An 18,231-nucleotide genomic window follows, 5' to 3' on the forward strand; every position below is an offset into this window, starting at 1 on the left:
ATGTCTGTCTGTCCTGGGAGAGGGATCCCTCCTCAGTTGCTCTCCCTGAGGTTTCTTCCATTTTTCCCCCTTTAATTTTGGGGTTTCTTTTAGGAAGTTTTTCCTTGTGCGATGCGAGGGTCTAAGGACAGAGGATGTCGTAACCTGTACAGTCTGTAAAGCACACTGAGACAAATGTATAATTTGTGATATTGGGCTATACAAATAAATTTGATTTGATTTGATTTGATTTGACAGTTTGAAACAATAACTATTGCTCTTCACTCTTATCTCTCTTATTTCTCTCATGCCAGACCACTCCAGTTCTTCAGTCACATTTTAAACAACTTCTCAAGGCTTCCTTATCAAATAGTTTGTATTAATTGTAACTGTAACATCACATGGTGTATGTGTATTCTGATGATGTGTGTTGTCAATGTCGTATAAGTTTGTCCTATAAGGGATAGGAGAACAGATAGGCAGTGAGATGAGAAGAAAAGGAATATTTGAAAATATGAATTAGGATTCAGAGGTGAATTTAAACTAGGTATAACAGCAATAATAACTTTGCACTGGATTGGAAACTGTCAAGGGAACAATATCAGCACATATAAACTAGAGTTGTTCCGATACCGGAAATCCGAGGGAGCAAGTCTATGCACAATATCACCTCATTTATCAGCTAATTTACGCTACACAGGAACAACAACAACAACACGTGCCAATCGCTACCCGATCTGTACATTCAGCCTGGTCGGTACTGCGCAAGTGAGCCATCTCGCCTCTTTTTCACCTTTGTTGAGAGTTGCACATGCACAATACTGATTGGGCAAGTGCTAGCGAAGAGTGTAACGTCAGCCAGAGCTAGCAAAATGGCAGCAATTTGGCAGCATTTTTTTAATAATAATAATAATAATGATAATAATAATAATATACAATATATTTTAGGGACGGATATAAACTGTGGGTGTCATTATCATTCAAACAAGCTAGTTTTCATCAGGATGGTGTATGGCACTGAGCCTGCCTAGTTTACTGTCAGAGAATGATGTATTACTAGAGTTTATACAACAAGTATTTCCTGTGCAGCTAAAGTCTCATAGAGCTTATTTCTCTGTGTCATAGAGCTCCATTGTTGCCTAAAAACACATCAGTGAGCCACACCGTTGTGACATGTTTCTTAATTTCCATGAAAATCGGCACTGTTGCCAGAGTCAATCCTCATACCCTGTCCTGCTGTCGCAAATAGTGTGTATTAAGTGTGTATTAATCCGTGGCTGAAAATACTCCCCACCAAATGCGTTATTTACTTGCTTTAGGGAACAAACAAACTATGTACATATTTGTGAGCTGTTTTTTGAGGTTATTTCTTGCTCTGACTAGTGGCTCTCAGATACCACTTCCTGAAAGTGTGCGAACAAATCGCACCACCTTTGCTATATTACGGTATCAGCCCCAGACCATGGCCATTCTATTAACTTACTCTAAACATAAACATGATCATTTGATAGACCTTTTCACCAAATGTATCTTGACACACACACACACACACACACACACACACACACACACACACGCACACACACACACACACACACACACACACACACACACACACACACACACACACACACACACACACACACACACAAGCCCCATGTGCAGTGTTTACTGCAGGTCCAGACCTGACTGTCCCTTCCGGTGTAATTTAATTTGCACTCCCGTAATTCTCTGCTTCTCTGGTGGCTGTGTCTCCAGGGCTCCGTCTCAACATGTTGATCTCCTTTCTCCTTCTTTTTGTCATTGTCTCTCTCTTACTTTCACATCCTTTCCCTCTTTGTCTTTTTCCCATCTGTGTCAGAGCTCTGGGGAACCAACATCACACATACACATGTGTCCAGTATCAGCCTCTACATCACCTCCACCCTTCTCACCCTCCTCCTTTCAGTATAGACTTACTGCCCATCAGGGGCCTTGGTTTCTATCTCTCTCTTCCTTCGTAGAAATATGTGGGTGTTGAGCTCTCTGATCCCGCTGGAGTGATAGATACTTATCTAGGTTAAGGTCCTTCCCTTCTCTTGAATTACAGGCCTGTTCACACAAATCCCTCACCCAGCCTCTCTTACTGTTATTCAATCACTGTTTCTCCTTTACCACTCTCTATTTCTTCAAGCCTATTCAGTTAAGCCCCTATTTAACTTGTTTATGTTTTAACTATACAGTAAATATAGGCTGATTGGGTTTTCCAATCATTGAAATAAACAGAATAGCAAGAAGTCCTCGCTTGAGTCTTAGTTTATGTCAAAGCAAAATGAAGATAAGCTATGATAAAGATTGCATTGATCCCCAGGTGGGAAATGTAGCATTACAACGCCTTAAGAAGTATACCAGAGATACATTCATTTATTAAAAGAGTTTACAGTCAAGCTAGCGGCTCTGTGTGGCTGCATTTAGGCACAGAGGTGCTTTGAACTAATTGAAATGTCAGCAATGACAATGCTAACATGTTAATGTTTAGGTATGACCATGTTGACCATATTATGTTAGTGTGTTAGCATGCTAACATTTGCTAATTAGCACTTAACATGAAGCGCAACTGAGGCGGATGGGACTGTGGTTGGTTTTGCAGTTTTTGCAGATTAATTCATCCTGGACAAGAACATGAATGTGTGTTCAAATTTGATAGCAGTTTATCAAATAGTTGCAACTGTTAGTAGCTGATCTAGGCCGTACAATCATATTATATGTTCTTCCTTAACAGATGGAGATTGGCCAGTTGCAATGTAGATTGTAGATGTTTAAATTAAACATTTCTGAGCTCTTATCCATTTTGGCTTAAAAGTTCATATTGTGGGATAGAATTGAAAGTTCCAGACCAGCTACTAAAGAAGTGTGTTGAGATTGTTTTTGTCAGTCCATCAGAACACTCTGAACCAAAACATAGTGAGAGGAGTCAATAGGATACACTGTCTGTGGACCGTAAATGTCTGTACAAAATGGCAATCTTAAATAAAGTTCAAGGACGACTGTTAACAGAGCAGAACAATCTTCTTGTATAGATAACTGACAGGTGACTGACATTGCCATCCCAAGATTCCCAATGCCAGCATGGCTAAAAACACGTAATCTAAATCTGTTTGTATTTCAGCTCAAGTGACACAGTAGATATATATGAAATATGTAGTCTTTCTGTAATATATACTAAGTTTGGGACAACTAGATATTCAGAGGTAGAAACACTATAAGAATACATCAACTCAGCATATGTTTCTGTTAACACATTAAGCTCTTTTATGTAAATTGAATGAAAGTAGCACACAGCACATAATGTACAGATTATTCTGCTATCAACACAGACAGCATGGCCCAACTGCAAGTCCTGCACTTTTCTCTCTCTCCCTCAAATTCAATTAGGGCTCTGTTGCTTCTCTACGCAGCTCAAATAGATCCAGGGAAACTCCCCTTCATATGAGCTGCCAGTGTTTGTTTCTCCCCAGGCTGGAGATAAGGGAATGCGTCTGTTCGAGAAGAACACAGCAGCACTCCCATGGAAACGCCTCCTCCTCGTCCTCTATTCCCCGTCTACGCAGCACAATGAGACCGTACAGCTCCCTTCTCATTCGCTGCCTAGGGCCTCAGCTCCAATCAACACATCTACACCCATTTCCTTCTCTCCATAAATGTTCCTACCTCTTTCCTGCAGGCTACTACTCTGGAAAAAGTCCTATCCCTCATTCAGTTAACATATAGAGGAGTACTGTCCTGTTTGCCTAGTGCGTGGGTACCTTTTAGGTCAGCTGAAAAAGTCAAAGAAAACAGCATGTGCTTGTCCATGCACGTGTGTGTGTGACTGTGTGCAAGAACAAGCTTCACGTATCCAGCCAATCACTGTAGGCCATTGATCAGCTTCACTCATAATGAGATAAAAGTTGCAATGAGTCCTTTTAATGCATCCAATTCAATCAGATCTATGGCATAAGCAAATTATGACTTTTTCAAATGCACACTTGCTATCTGTCTCCTCTCTCCTCTGTCTCACTGGTATGCTTAGTTGAATGATTTGATGAGTGGGTGATGTGTTATGTTTGATTTTCTGTGACCAAGTGAAGAGAGAGAAGGGGCTAGAGAGAGCAGAAATGGCTGCTATTGATAACTGACACCATACAAGATGTATTTAACTCTCTGATAAAATTGGTAAACATCAGGCATTTATTTATTTTAGCTTACCGGTATGATGATTTTAGGTGTCTAACAACCCATTTAAAATAGTCAGCATCTTCATGACATAAGGAGAAGAACTGGTGTGTGTCTGTGGAACAGATTTTGCACTTTATCTGATTCCTGCAACTTTTGCTTTATTCAGAAAACAAAATGAAGATTATCAGAAACAATAATGTGAGGAGACTGATTTTATAACACAACAAATCTGAGATGAACAAGTGCTACCATGACAGCCCAGCACTGTTTCACATTTCTGTTCTCTATTTCTCCTTTGTTTTGAGATGCACATAGTAATTCAGTTCTTGTGCATCAGCATGACATTGATCTGTAGACGGAAGAGAGAGAAAGTATGTGCTTTTTAGAGACACATTTTAGAGTAATGTCAGTATGCTGTTTGATGGTGTTGTTCATATTGGACGAGAAATTGAATGGGACAGCACGTCACATTTTATGTGCAATCTCTCCGAGAGGTAGAGGCATCTGAATTATGAATGCACTTGAGGTCAACAGGGTCTTTACATAAAACTACTCTGTAAATGAATGAGTTGTGTGTTTACAGTACTACTGTACACATGTATAAAGCTTTTTGTGGCTCCAGAGGGAGCTGTGCAAAATATAATTAATTGCCTCAAGTAGTGTCACTTGAGTCTGAAGACTTCATGCTTGAAAAAAAAAAAAAGTGGGGTGTGGAGTTAGAAAGAAGTGACCTTACCAGGCCTATGTAGCCATCCCCTCATGTCTGCTTGAAGCTAGTGGCTTGACATTAGCAGCTACTAACATATTACAGCCTCTGACCCAACTGTCAGCAGTTAGAGTTGCACTGTACATCATGAGTCTGACAATGTTAGAGGAGTGCAATGCTAAATCTGTGGAGTACTTCTTTATTACCCTGTGATCTATCACACAGAACTTTAGCATCACTGGAGATTGAGCAAAAGCTGAATAGCTTTTTTTCTTCCAATTAGGATCTGATGCATGTGTATGTGACTTCCTGTATATACTGTTGATGCTGCTGGATGCCGCCCAAGACTGTAGCTTTTTGTTACCTCCCCCGGCAGCAGCCACCAGGCGAGAAGGGATTCATCTTAAACAAGCCTATAATATCAAGGTTCCAACCAATTACTGCTTATATGCACAGCTAAAATGGTATTTTGTAACCCTGAGTGGACTTCTGAGGCAGCATGTCCACTCAGGCGGTTTACAAATCCTCTGCATCTACTCTAAATCATCTCAGCCTTGACCTTAACCATCTTGAAGCTAAACATATAAGCATTTGATGGCAGGAGGTAATTGGGGAAGGTTAAGGCTCATTGATTTTTAGTTTTTATGGATTTTCACAGAAAATACTGATCATCGCAATTTATAGCCTGACTTGGGTTAAGAAGAAAAAATAGTATATTACAAAAGTCCTCCAGAACTGAGCTGAATTCAGACACCACTGACAGTGACACGTAGCCACTTCATGCATCTCTGGTGGATCATATTCCTATTAGATGTTAAAAATGCAGCCAAGAAGCATCAAAAACTGTATCCTAGCCAGATATTAAAAAAAGTATTGAATGTATTAATTTCTCCAAGACGCAAAGATAATCGCCTGTCCTTCCAAGTGTAGCTACGTCAGAAAGCGGCCTGTTAAGTAGCTACTCACAGGGCTCATCCCCTCTGATAATGACGGCTGAGTGACACTGACATTACACTGAAATTCGCCATAATTGTTCCTGTCACATTAAAAGCGACAGGAAGAAAAGCAGGGCAGCGATTCCAACATATAAGGTCATACAGAAGTCATAATATGCTGCTGTGGCGTTTATCCCATCACTGATCAGTGTAACCAGTAAATGATCTAAGTGGGTGAAAGAGCTTTGATCTGTAATTGGTGAGTAAGTGTGAGTGAGAGCCAGGGACGTGCGGTCAGGGGAGGCAGAGCCTCATGAAAAGTAAAAAAACAAATACAATAAAATATAAATGTATATTTTTTCACTGGTCTGTGCTATAACTGCATTTTCTGTATGATTCCAATAATTTTGATCACTTTGTCAGAATAGCTGAATTTGCATATTCTCTGTTCAGATACAGGAGAGATGAGAGTTGAGGCAGCGACAAGCTGAGACCCCCCTCGGATTGCGCAATCCCTTGCAAACTAGGTTGAGCGCATGCATTTGGCACGTGCCTGTTGCTATCTCTGTGTGTCGACAATATAATGTTTGACAGTTATGCGTCCTGACTTTCCATAGTCCAGTTAAATGTAATGTACGTTTGTAACATATTTAGTCTTGCTGATGTGACAAAACCAGTGAAAAGACACCAGGTGAGGCAGACAGTACTCTGCCTCACTGTAGAGGGCGCACGCGAGCCCAAGACATGTACCGGTGAGCCGCTATAAATGTAACATTTTTTTAGCCAAATATGTACCTTACCTGTGTGTATAAAGAACGCTGATATGAGATAGGAAAAATAACCAGTAGTCAATGTTCATGCTGCCAAGAAAATAAATGATCTACTCAGTTTGGTTCATATATTTGTAAATCTGACTGAAAGAGTCAGTGCCTCCCCAGCCATGAACTTCACTGTTGGATACTATAAAACAATAACACCCTATGGCCATATACACTAAGAAAAGGGCCAAGGAAACTGAGTTAAGTGTAAACAAGACCCCAGCAGGAGCTTGGATGTCATGTTGCAATACGTTGTAAAGAAATAGGCCTAGAACTGGTTGCTACCGTAACATTTAATGCAAGTAAGACAAGTCAATGAAGAAAGAAAGACAAGATTGTGAAAACGCTCACTACATTTCTTGACCCTACTTGTACAGGCAAAACCCAGTACAAGAACCCAGGCCTTCATGATTGAATTACCAAGACAGTATCCAAGTAAACAGAAAGTCTGAATATTTCATTCAGCGTTTATTTATCTGCCATCATGCAATAAGACAGGTTAGACAAGCTAATGCCATCTTTAGACGCCAGCTTTCATCTGGTTGTTGGGTGGTAGTGCCAGGCCCAGGTGGATCCCCACGGTCAGTCCAAACTCCTTGGTGGCATGTTTCTCATGGACCTCAGGCTTCAGCTGATAACCCTTCTCCCTATCAAAGCAGTCCAAGGGAGTGAAGTAAAGTGGTTTCTCTCCCAGGACACCTTGCAATCGTGTACGCCAGCCCTCAAGCATGGTGCTGCGGACCTCAGAGGGAATGTGAGAAGGAGCCCAGAAGATCTGAGGAGCCAGAACCTGGAAGCCACAGTAGTGCAGGATGCCATTCTGAGAGAGAAACACATTAGTGTTGAGTCACTTCAAATGTTACAGCGATCACTCTTTTATTGATTGATGCAGTACCTGCAGTGGCCACAGTGTGACATTCATGTCTCCATTAATGCCATTTGAACTAAACATGGACTCATGAGACCCAGTTGTGAAGGAGAGCATGGCCTTCTTGTCCTGTGCAGAAAACCAAGAAATTAAAGGATAAAAACAAACCGCTGTACCACAGTAATGCAAACCTCTCCATTTGATCTTTTACCTTAAAGATTCCCTGGCTGTAGCGTTTCTCTTGGGAGTAGGCAAAGCCCAGTGTGAGCACCCGGTCGATCCAACCCTTCATGATCGCAGGAACAGTGAACCAGTACATGGGGAACTGAGAAGTAGGCCTTGAAGTTAGTGCAACACAGAGTCAGGGCTTAAACACACGTTAGTCACTCAGTCTCTACCTGAAAGATGATGAGGTCTGCCTCAGTGAGTTTGCGTTGTTCTTCAGTGATGTCAGCACACAGTTTTCCCTCCTCCCATGCGAGATTAGTCTCCTGTGCATAACGGAAGTGATCTGCATTCTTAACTTCTCCTGCAGAGACAAAATGATTATAAATCTAAAAAGAAAAAAAAAGACACTAAAAGTAAAAAAATTCTGATAAATACTTGTATACCAGTGATGTCCTCAGCAGTAGCAGTGGCTTTAAACTTCATGGCGTACAAGTCAGATACTCGAACTGTGCAGCCCTGGGCGGCTAAAACTTCTACAGCAGCATCTTTGGCTGCAGCATTGAATGACCCCTGAGCTCTGGTGTGCATATACAATCAACACTCTCTTTGCTGCTAAACCAAGAAATAGAAAATTACAATTAGCACATGTCAGAAACTCAGAAAATTAAACATAGTACAAATCTATGAGGCACAACAAGAGACACATACTGTCAAAAGCCTCAGCAAATACAAGAACACAGAGTTAAAAAGGTACCCATTCTGAAGTGATGCCTTGCAAATGATGAACTTGTGGAGTGTCAATGGAAAGAGTAGCTCATGCTTGAACAAAACTGAAGCTGCTGCTTTTATACAACACAACACTCATTTATCACAGGTGCTGTCAATCATCAATCAATGTCATTGTTCAATCAGCTGCCATCTCCCAGGACTCATCAACATATTTACATATACTTATTAGGACTGCATTTTTAAATGGAGAGGAACCTTTGCACCACTAAAAGCTAAGAATATTTAGGTTATCAACCAGTTGCAGATTTAGCCCGTTTCAAACACAGGATAACGTTAAAATAATACTCTTGCACATACATTTTCACAATCAAGGCAATGTGTGCTTTTCCCATTTTAGGGGTCTCCTTTGTTCACTAATAGAACATTGATGAGTTTTAATAGTTGATAGGCATTTGTCAAATCAGTAAAGACATTGTCCATATTTTCAATTTTGGAGGCATTCTGGTGTTTATGATGCAGACTTCATCTCTGCGGCCTCTGTTTTTTAAACCATCCCAACATACAGTATGTTGGTCCTCATTGCGCTTCATATTGAGCCTCTGGCTGCTTTCCCTCTGTGACGGCAAGGAACCATGCGTTTTGCCAGTAGTCATGTTTTCATGGTTTGTGAGGGGTTGAGCTACATAACCCCATATTTCTTGCAACATTGCATGAAGTACTTGCATGTTTCACACTTTCTTACTACACATGTCAAGTATGTTGGTGCGTGCAGTTCAAGGGTATAGCAGATCTGCAGCCCACTTTGAAACAAAAACATGCAGTGACCGAGTACATATGGGAATTCAAAAAGGTACATACCTATAAAAGCTTATAGCTTGTCATTTTGATAAGTACTGGATACTATAAGACAGTCACACTCTATGGTCATATACACTAAGAAAACTCAGTTTCCTTGGCCCTTAGTTGGGGTTGTAAACAAGACCCCAGGAGGAGCTTGGATGTCATGTTGCAATACGTTGTACAGAAATGTGCCTAGAACTGGTTGCTACAGTAACATTTACTGTACCGTTAAAATAATCTATAATGAACAATGTCTTATTCATTAAGTTTACAAATAGGGGCCCCATTGTATGAATCCATACAAGATGTGCCTTAGGACATGTGTTGACATGACATGAGAGCCATTCCCTAAGGCAGTTAAGCGGACCCCTCAAAGGTCATGACTTAGTGACCTTTGACATCTGATTAGAATACCTTGGCGCTGTGAGTCTGGGATAATGGAATGTGGGTCAATGTATTGAAAGGTTCATGCATTACAAGGTTTGGGCGTTCACTCAGAACTCCCATTTAAAGATAAGATTGGCTAAAAATCCAAAATCCTTTAAAGTAGCTGTAATAAAACCACTTTTTAAAAAGCCTAGTCTTGATCCAGAGGTTTTAGCCAACTATAGGCCGATATCTAACCTTCCCTTTCTCGCTAAAATTCTTGAGAAAGCAGTTGCAAAACAGTTGTGTGACTTTTTACATAATAATAGTTTATTTGAGGTTTTTCAATCTGGATTTAGAGTTCATCATAGCACAGAGACGGCACTGGTGAAAGTTACCAATGACCTTCTATTGGCATCAGACAAAGGACTTGTCTCTGTTCTTGTCTTGTTAGACCTCCATGCTGCTTTTGACACTGTTGATCATGACATTCTACTACAGAGACTGGAACATTGTGTTGGCATAAAAGGAACCGCACTAAGCTGGTTCAAGTCCTATTTATCTGAGCGATCTCAATTTGTACTTGTTAACGATAAATCCTCCATGACAGCCAAAGTCAGTCTTGGAGTTCCGCAGGGTTCTGTACTTGGACCGATTCTATTCACCTTATATATGCTTCCTTTGGGCAATATTATAAGGAACCACTCTATAAACTTTCATTGTTATGCGGATGATACCCAATTATATCTATCAATTAAACCAGATGAAACCAATCAATTGGCTAAACTTCAAGCATGCCTTAAGGACATAAAAACTTGGATGTCTAGCAACTTTTTGATGTTAAACACAGACAAAACTGAAGTTATTATACTTGGCCCTAAACGCCTCTGAAACGCATTTTCTAATGACATATAAGCTCTAGATGGCATTAACTTGGCCTCCAGCACCACTGTAAGGAATCTTGCCGTCATCTTTGATCAAGATCTGTTGTTTAACTCCCACATAAAACAAATCTCAAGGACTGCCTTCTTTCATCTACGTAGCATTGCAAAAATAAGACACATCCTGTCTCAAAATGATGCAGAAAAACTAGTCCATGCATTTTTACTTCAAGGCTGGATTACTGCAACTCATTGTTATCAGGTTGTCCCAAAAAGTCGCTTAAGACTCTTCAGTTGATCCAAAATGCAGCGGCACGTGTATTGACAAGAACAAGGAAACGGGATCATATTACTCCTGTATTAGCAGCTCTGTACTGGCTCCCGGTAAAATACAGAATAGAATTCAAAATCCTTCTCCTGACTTACAAATCAATTAATGGTCAGGCTCCAGCATATCTTAAAGATCTCATAGTACCTTATAAACCAACTAGAGCATTACGCTCCCAGACTGCAGGGTTACTTGTGGTTCCTAGAGTCTCTAAGAGCACAATGGGAGCCAGAGCCTTCAGCTATCAAGCTCCTCTCCAGTGGAACCAGCTTCCAGTTTGTGTTCGGGAGGCAGACACACTCTCCACATTTAAGAGTAGGCTAAAGACTTTCCTTTTTGATAAAGCTTATAGTTAGGGCTGGCTCAGGTTTGCCCTGGATCAGCCCCGAGTTATGCTGCTATAGGCTTAGACTGCCGGGGGACACTTCCCTGCTCTCTTCCTTCTCTTCCTCTCTATCTGTATGCATTTATGTAAATGTGTGTTACTAACTCACCATCCGGGGTATCATCCCCAGAGTGTCTCTCTCATGTGGCAGGTTGCCACTGATAAAGTTTACATCAGGATGATGAATCGTGACAGCGCCTTCTGACCTGGTCCTGCTGGACACCGGGAAGCCTTATTGACATTTTCCTGGATTCATCCATACTTTATTTTTTTTTTCCCAACACAACTTCTGTCAAATGTTGTATTTGTACTATGTTGTTTATCCTGTACACACGACATCTATTGCATGTTTGTCCGTCCTGGGAGAGGGATCCCTCCTCAGTTGCTCTCCCTGAGGTTTCTTCCATTTTTCCCCCTTTAATTATGGGGTTTCTTTTAGGAAGTTTTACCTTGTGCGATGCGAGGGTCTAAGGACAGAGGGTGTCGTAGCCTGTACAGTCTGTAAAGCACACTGAGACAAATGTATAATTTGAGATATTGGGCTATACAAATACATTTGATTTGATTCTCTTTGTCTGGAGGAATCTACACAGTTGTATGCTTGAAGCAGGTAGTGTTCTCATTATTAGTTTGTTGTACAACAAAATAATATTTAATCAACTATATCTGGGTTTTATACCACAATGTTGTGAGCGATAAATATCCACAACAGTACACTGCCGTTAACGCTGAGCAAGTAAGACAAGCCAGTGAAGACAGACAGACAATATTGTGCAAATGCTCACATTTCTTGACCCTACTTGTACAGGCAAAACCCAGTACAAGAACCCAGGCCTTCATGATTGAATTACCAAGACAGTATCAAAGTAAACAGAAAGTCTGAATATTTCATTCAGCGTTTATTTATTTGCCATCATGCAATAGGACAGGTTGGACAAGCTAATGCCATCTTTAGACGCCAGCTTTCATCTGGTTGTTGGGTGGTAGTGCCATGCCCAGGTGGATCCCCACGGTCAGTCCAAACTCCTTGGTGGCATGTTTCTCATGGACCTCAGGCTTCAGCTGATAACCCTTCTCCCTATCAAAGCAGTCCAAGGGAGTGAAGTAAAGTGGTTTCTCTCCCAGGACACCTTGCAATCGTGTACGCCAGCCCTCAAGCATGGTGCCGCGGACCTCAGAGGGAATGTGAGAAGGAGCCCAGAAGATCTGAGGAGCCAGAACCTGGAAGCCACAGTAGTGCAGGATGCCATTCTGAGAGAGAAATACATTAGTGTTGAGTCACTTCAAATGTTACAGCGATCACTCTTTTATTGCTTGGTTGATGCAGTACCTGCAGTGGCCACAGTGTGACATTCATGTCTCCATTAATGCCATTTGAACTAAACATGGACTCATGAGACCCAGTTGTGAAGGAGAGCATGGCCTTCTTGTCCTGTGCAGAAAACCAAGAAATTAAAGCATAAAAACAAACCGCTGTACCACAGTAATGCAAACCTCTCCATTTGATCTTTTACCTTAAAGATTCCCTGGCTGTAGCGTTTCTCTTGGGAGTAGGCAAAGCCCAGTGTGAGCACCCGGTCGATCCAACCCTTCATGATCGCAGGAACAGTGAACCAGTACATGGGGAACTGAGAAGTAGGCCTTGAAGTTAGTGCACCACAGAGTCAGGGCTTAAACACACGTTAGTCACTCAGTCTCTACCTGAAAGATGAGGAGGTCTGCCTCAGTGAGTTTGCGTTGTTCTTCAGTGATGTCAGCACACAGTTTTCCCTCCTCCCATGCGAGATTAGTCTCCTGTGCATAACGGAAGTGATCTGCATTCTTAACTTCTCCTGCAGAGACAAAATGATTATAAATCTAAAAAAAAAAAAAAGACGCTAAAAGCAAAAAAAAATTCTGATAAATATTTGTATACCAGTGATGTCCTCAGCAGTAGCAGTGGCTTTAAACTTCATGACGTACAAGTCAGATACTTGAACTGTGTAGCCCTGGGCGGCTAAAACTTCTACAGCAGCATCTTTGGCTGCAGCATTGAATGACCCTGAGCTCTGGTGTGCATATACAATCAACACTCTCTTTGCTGCTAAACCAAGAAATAGAAAATTACAATTAGCACATGTCGGAAACTCAGAAAATTAAACATAGTACAAATCTATGAGGCACAACAAGAGACACATACTGTCAAAAGCCTCAGCAAATACAAGAACAGAGTTAAAAAGGTACCCATTCTGAAGTGATGCCTTGCAAATGATGAACTTGTGGAGTGTCAATGGAAAGAGTAGCTCATGCTTGAACAAAACTGAAGCTGCTGCTTTTATACAACACAACACTCATTTATCACAGGTGCTGTCAATCATCAATCAATGTCATTGTTCAATCAGCTGCCGTCTCCCAGGACTCATCAACATATTTACATATACTTATTAGGACTGCATTTTTAAATGGAGAGAGGAACCTTTGCACCACTAAAAGCTAAGAATATTTATCTTTTTAACCAGTTGCAGATTTAGCCCGTTTCAAACACAGGATAACGTTAAAATAATACTCTTGCACATACATTTTCTCATTCAAGGCAATGTGTGCTTTTCCCATTTTAGGGGTCTCCTTTTTTCACTAATAGAACATTGATGAGTTTTAATAGTTGATAGGCATTTGTCAAATCACTAAAGACATTGTTCATATTTTAAATTATGGAGGCATTCTGGTGTTTATGATGCAGACTTCATCTCTGCGGCCTCTGTTTTTTAAACCATCCCAACATACAGTATGTTGGTCCTCATTGCGCTTCATATTGAGCCTCTGGCTGCTTTCCCTCTGTGACGGGAAGGAACCATACATTTTGCCAGTAGTCATGTTTTCATGGTTTGTGAGGGGTTGAGCTACATAACCCCATATTTCTTGCAACATTGCATGAAGTACTTGCATGTTTCACACTTTCTTACTACACATGTCAAGTATGTTAGTGCGTGCAGTTCAAGGGTATGGCAGATCTGCAGCCCACTTTGAAACAAAACCATGCATTGACCGAGTACATATGGGCATTCAAAAAGGTACATACCTATAAAAGCTTATAGCTTGTCATTTTGATAAGTACTGGATACTATAAGACAGTCACACTCTATGGTCATATACACTAAGAAAACTCAGTTTCCTTGGCCCTTAGTTGGGGTTGTAAACAAGACCCCAGGAGGAGCTTGGATGTCATGTTGCAATACGTTGTACAGAAATGTGCCTAGAACTGGTTGCTACAGTAACATTTACTGTACCGTTAAAATAATCATAATGAACAATGTCTTATTCATTAAGTTTACAAATAGGGGCCCCATTGTATGAATCCATACAAGATGTGCCTTAGGACATGTGTTGACATGACATCCATTCCCTAAGGCAGTTAAGCGGACCCCTCAAAGGTCATGACTTAGTGACCTTTGACATCTGATTAGAATACCTTGGCGCTGTGAGTCTGGGATAATGGAATGTGGGTCAATGTATTGAAAGGTTCATGCATTACAAGGTTTGGGCGTTCACTCAGAACTCCTATTTAAGGATAAGATTCTCTTTGTCTGGAGGAATCTACACAGTTTTATGCTTGAAGCAGGTAGTTCTCATTAGTTTGTTGTACAACAGAATAATATTTAATCAACTATATCTGTGTTTTATACCACAATGTTGTGAGCGATAAATATCCACAACAGTACACTGCCGTTAACGCTGAGCAAGTAAGACAAGCCAGTGAAGAAAGACAATATTGTGCAAATGCTCACACATTTCTTGACCCTACTTGTACAGGCAAAATCCAGTACAAGAACCCAGGCCTTCATGATTGAATTACCAATACAGTATCCAAGTAAACAGAAAGTCCGAATATTTCATTCAGCGTTTATTTATTTGCCATCATGCAATAGGACAAGCTAATGCCATCTTTAGACTCCAGCTTTCATCTGGTTGTTGGGTGGTAGTGCCATGCCCAGGTGGATCCCCACGGTCAGTCCAAACTCCTTGGTGGCATGTTTCTCATGGACCTCAGGCTTCAGCTGATAACCCTTCTCCCTATCAAAGCAGTCCAAGGGAGTGAAGTAAAGTGGTTTCTCTCCCAGGACACCTTGCAATCGTGTACGCCAGCCCTCAAGCATGGTGCCGCGGACCTCAGAGGGAATGTGAGAAGGAGCCCAGAAGATCTGAGGCGCCAGAACCTGGAAGCCACAGTAGTGCAGGATGCCATTCTGAGAGAGAAACACATTAGTGTTGAGTCACTTGAAATGTTACGTTTACCACCGACAGCTCTTTTATTGCTTGGTTGATGCAGTACCTGCAGTGGCCATAGTGTGACATTCATGTCTCCATTAATGCCATTTGAACTAAACATGGACTCATGAGACCCAGTTGTGAAGGAGAGCATGGCCTTCTTGTCCTGTGCAGAAAACCAAGAAATTAAAGCATAAAAACAAACCGCTTTACCACAGTAATGCAAACCTCTCCATTTGATATTTTACCTTAAAGATTCCCTGGCTGTAGCGTTTCTCTTGGGAGTAGGCAAAGCCCAGTGAGAGCACCCGGTCGATCCAACCCTTCATGATCGCAGGAACAGTGAACCAGTACATGGGGAACTGAGAAGTAGGCCTTGAAGTTAGTGCAACACAGAGTCAGGGCTTAAACACACGTTAGTCACTCAGTCTCTACCTGAAAGATGATGAGGTCTGCCTCAGTGAGTTTGCGTTGTTCTTCAGTGATGTCAGCACACAGTTTTCCCTCCTGCCATGCGAGATTAGTCTCCTCTGCATAACGGAAGTGATCTGCATTCTTAACTTCTCCTGCAGAGACAAAATGATCATAATTCTGAAAACCAGAATAAAACGAGACACTAAAATAAAAATTAAATCTAGATAAATATTTGTATACCAGTGATGTCCTCAGCAGTAGCAGTGGCTTTAAACTTCATGGCGTACAAGTCAGATACTCGAACTGTGCAGCCCTGGGCGGCTAAAACTTCCTCAGCAGCATCTTTGGCTGCAGCATTGAATGACCCTGAGCTCTGGTGTGCATATACAATCAACACTCTCTTTGCTGCTAAACCAAGAAATAGAAAATTACAATTAGTCTGAAATTCAGCAAATTAAACATAGTACAAATCTATGAGGCACAACAAGAGACACATTGTCAAAAAACCCTCAGCAAATACAAGAACACAGAGTTAAAAAGGTACCCATTCTGAAGTGATGCCTTGCAAATGATGAACTTGTGGAGTGTCAATGGAAAGAGTAGCTCATGCTTGAACAAAACTGAAGCTGCTGCTTTTATACAACACAACACTCATTTATCACAGGTGCTGTCAATCATCAATCAATGTCATTGTTCAATCAGCTGCCATCTCTCAGGACTCATCAATATATTTACATATACTTATTAGGACTGCATTTTTAAATGGAGAGGAACCTTTGCACCACTAAAAGCTACGAATATTTATGTTTTTAACCAGTTGCAGATTTAGCCCGTTTCAAACACAGGATACAGTTAAAATAATACTCTTGCACATACATTTTCACAATCAAGGCAATGTGTGCTTTTCCCATTTTAGGGGTCTCCTTTGTTCACTAATAGAACATTGATGAGTTTTAATAGTCGATAGGCATTTGTCAAATCAGTAAAGCCATTGTCCATATTTTAAATTTTGGAGGCATTCTGGTGTTTATGATGCAGACTTCATCTCTGCGGCCTCTGTTTTTTAAACCATCCCAACATACAGTATGTTGGTCCTCATTGCGCTTCATATTGAGCCTCTGGCTGCTTTCCCTCTGTTGTGACGGGAAGGAACCATGCGTTTTGTCAGTAAGCATTTTTTAATGGTTTGTGAGGGGTTGAGCTACATAACCCCATATTTCTTGCAACATTGCATGAAGTACTTGTATGTTTCACACTTTCTTACTACACGTGTCAAGTATGTTGATGCGTGCAGTTCAAGGGTATGGCAGATCTGCAGCCCACTTTGAAACAAAACCATGCATTGATCGAGTACATATGGGCATTCAAAAAGGTACATACCTATAAAAGCTTATAGCTTGTCATTTTGATAAGTACTGGATACTATAAGACAGTCACACTCTATGGTCATATACACTAAGAAAACTCAGTTTCCTTGGCCATTAGTTGGGGTTGTAAACAAGACCCCAGCAGGCGCTTGGATGTCATGTTGCAATACGTTGTACAGAAATGTGCCTAGAACTGGTTGCTACAGTAAAGCTGAGCAAGTAATACAAGCCAGTGAAGAAAGATAGACAATATTGTGCTGATGCTCACACATTTCTTGACCCTACTTGTATAGGGCAACACCCAGTACAAGAAGCCAGGCCTTCATGATTGAATTACCAAGACAGTATCCAAGTAAACAGAAAGTCCGAATATTTAATTCAACGTTTATTTATTTGCCATCATGCAATAGGACAGGTTGGACAAGCTAATGCCATCTTTAGACTCCAGCTTTCATCTGGTTGTTGGGTGGTAGTGCCTTGCCCAGGTGGATCCCCACGGTCAGTCCAAACTCCTTGGTGGCATGTTTCTCATGGACCTCAGGCTTCAGCTGATAACCCTTCTCCCTATCAAAATGATTATAAATCTGAAGACCAAAATACAAAAACGACGCTAAAATTAATGACAGATCTGCAGCCCACCTTTAGGAGCTTCTTTGAAACAAAACTATGCAGTGACCGAGTACATATGGGCATTAAAAAAGGTACATACCTATAAAAGCTTATAGCTTGTCATTTTGATAAATACTGGATACAAGGGATGTGCGGTCATGGGAGGCAGGGGAGGCAGAGCCTCATGAAAAGTAAAAAACAAATGACAATAAAATAAATATAAATGTACATTTGTCCACTGGTCTGTGCTATAACTGCATTTTCTGTATGATTCCAATAATTTTATGGTCAAAATCGCTGAATGTGCGTATTCTCTGTTCAGATACAGGAGAGATGCGAGTTGAGGCAGCGACGAGCTGAGCCTCCCCTCGGATTGCGCAATCCCTTGCAAACTAG

The 18,231-nt window shown here is 41.1% G+C and overlaps 4 protein-coding genes across 7 annotated transcripts in view; 1 reads left to right on the top strand and 3 right to left on the bottom strand.

Annotated features, from left to right (window-relative positions):
* nalf1b (NALCN channel auxiliary factor 1b) overlaps nucleotides 1-18,231 on the top strand; it is an 87,355-nt gene that overhangs the window by 5,104 nt on the left and 64,020 nt on the right. The gene's annotated exons all lie outside the window — the stretch shown is intronic.
* LOC115026410 (NAD(P)H dehydrogenase [quinone] 1-like) lies at nucleotides 7,066-8,274 on the bottom strand. Its single transcript, XM_029459242.1, has 5 exons — nucleotides 8,115-8,274; nucleotides 7,902-8,032; nucleotides 7,715-7,828; nucleotides 7,531-7,632; nucleotides 7,066-7,455 (listed from the first exon to the last, which is right to left on the bottom strand). Exons 1-5 carry the CDS (start codon nucleotides 8,257-8,259, stop codon nucleotides 7,156-7,158), a joined length of 792 nt encoding a protein of 263 aa, XP_029315102.1. The 5' UTR covers nucleotides 8,260-8,274; the 3' UTR covers nucleotides 7,066-7,155.
* Nucleotides 12,081-16,422, bottom strand: LOC115026407 (NAD(P)H dehydrogenase [quinone] 1-like). Of its 3 annotated transcripts, none has more exons than XM_029459238.1 (6): nucleotides 16,404-16,422; nucleotides 13,116-13,283; nucleotides 12,902-13,032; nucleotides 12,715-12,828; nucleotides 12,531-12,632; nucleotides 12,081-12,451 (listed from the first exon to the last, which is right to left on the bottom strand). In XM_029459238.1, exons 1-6 carry the CDS (start codon nucleotides 16,405-16,407, stop codon nucleotides 12,152-12,154), a joined length of 819 nt encoding a protein of 272 aa, XP_029315098.1. In that variant the 5' UTR covers nucleotides 16,408-16,422; the 3' UTR covers nucleotides 12,081-12,151. The 3 variants fall into 3 exon arrangements, with proteins under 3 accessions (XP_029315098.1, XP_029315097.1, XP_029315099.1); XM_029459237.1 differs by lacking the exon at nucleotides 16,404-16,422 and adding an exon at nucleotides 13,424-13,580; XM_029459239.1 differs by lacking the exon at nucleotides 16,404-16,422 and adding an exon at nucleotides 13,424-13,515 and having other exon boundaries at nucleotides 13,116-13,280.
* On the bottom strand, nucleotides 15,064-16,542 carry LOC115026409 (NAD(P)H dehydrogenase [quinone] 1-like). Of its 2 annotated transcripts, none has more exons than XM_029459240.1 (6): nucleotides 16,404-16,542; nucleotides 16,100-16,267; nucleotides 15,881-16,011; nucleotides 15,694-15,807; nucleotides 15,510-15,611; nucleotides 15,064-15,423 (listed from the first exon to the last, which is right to left on the bottom strand). In XM_029459240.1, exons 1-6 carry the CDS (start codon nucleotides 16,405-16,407, stop codon nucleotides 15,124-15,126), a joined length of 819 nt encoding a protein of 272 aa, XP_029315100.1. In that variant the 5' UTR covers nucleotides 16,408-16,542; the 3' UTR covers nucleotides 15,064-15,123. The 2 variants fall into 2 exon arrangements, with proteins under 2 accessions (XP_029315100.1, XP_029315101.1); XM_029459241.1 differs by having other exon boundaries at nucleotides 16,100-16,264; nucleotides 16,404-16,508.

The sequence above is a fragment of the Cottoperca gobio genome, chromosome 21 (assembly GCF_900634415.1).
Source record: "Cottoperca gobio chromosome 21, fCotGob3.1, whole genome shotgun sequence".
Classification (NCBI taxonomy): domain Eukaryota; kingdom Metazoa; phylum Chordata; class Actinopteri; order Perciformes; family Bovichtidae; genus Cottoperca; species Cottoperca gobio.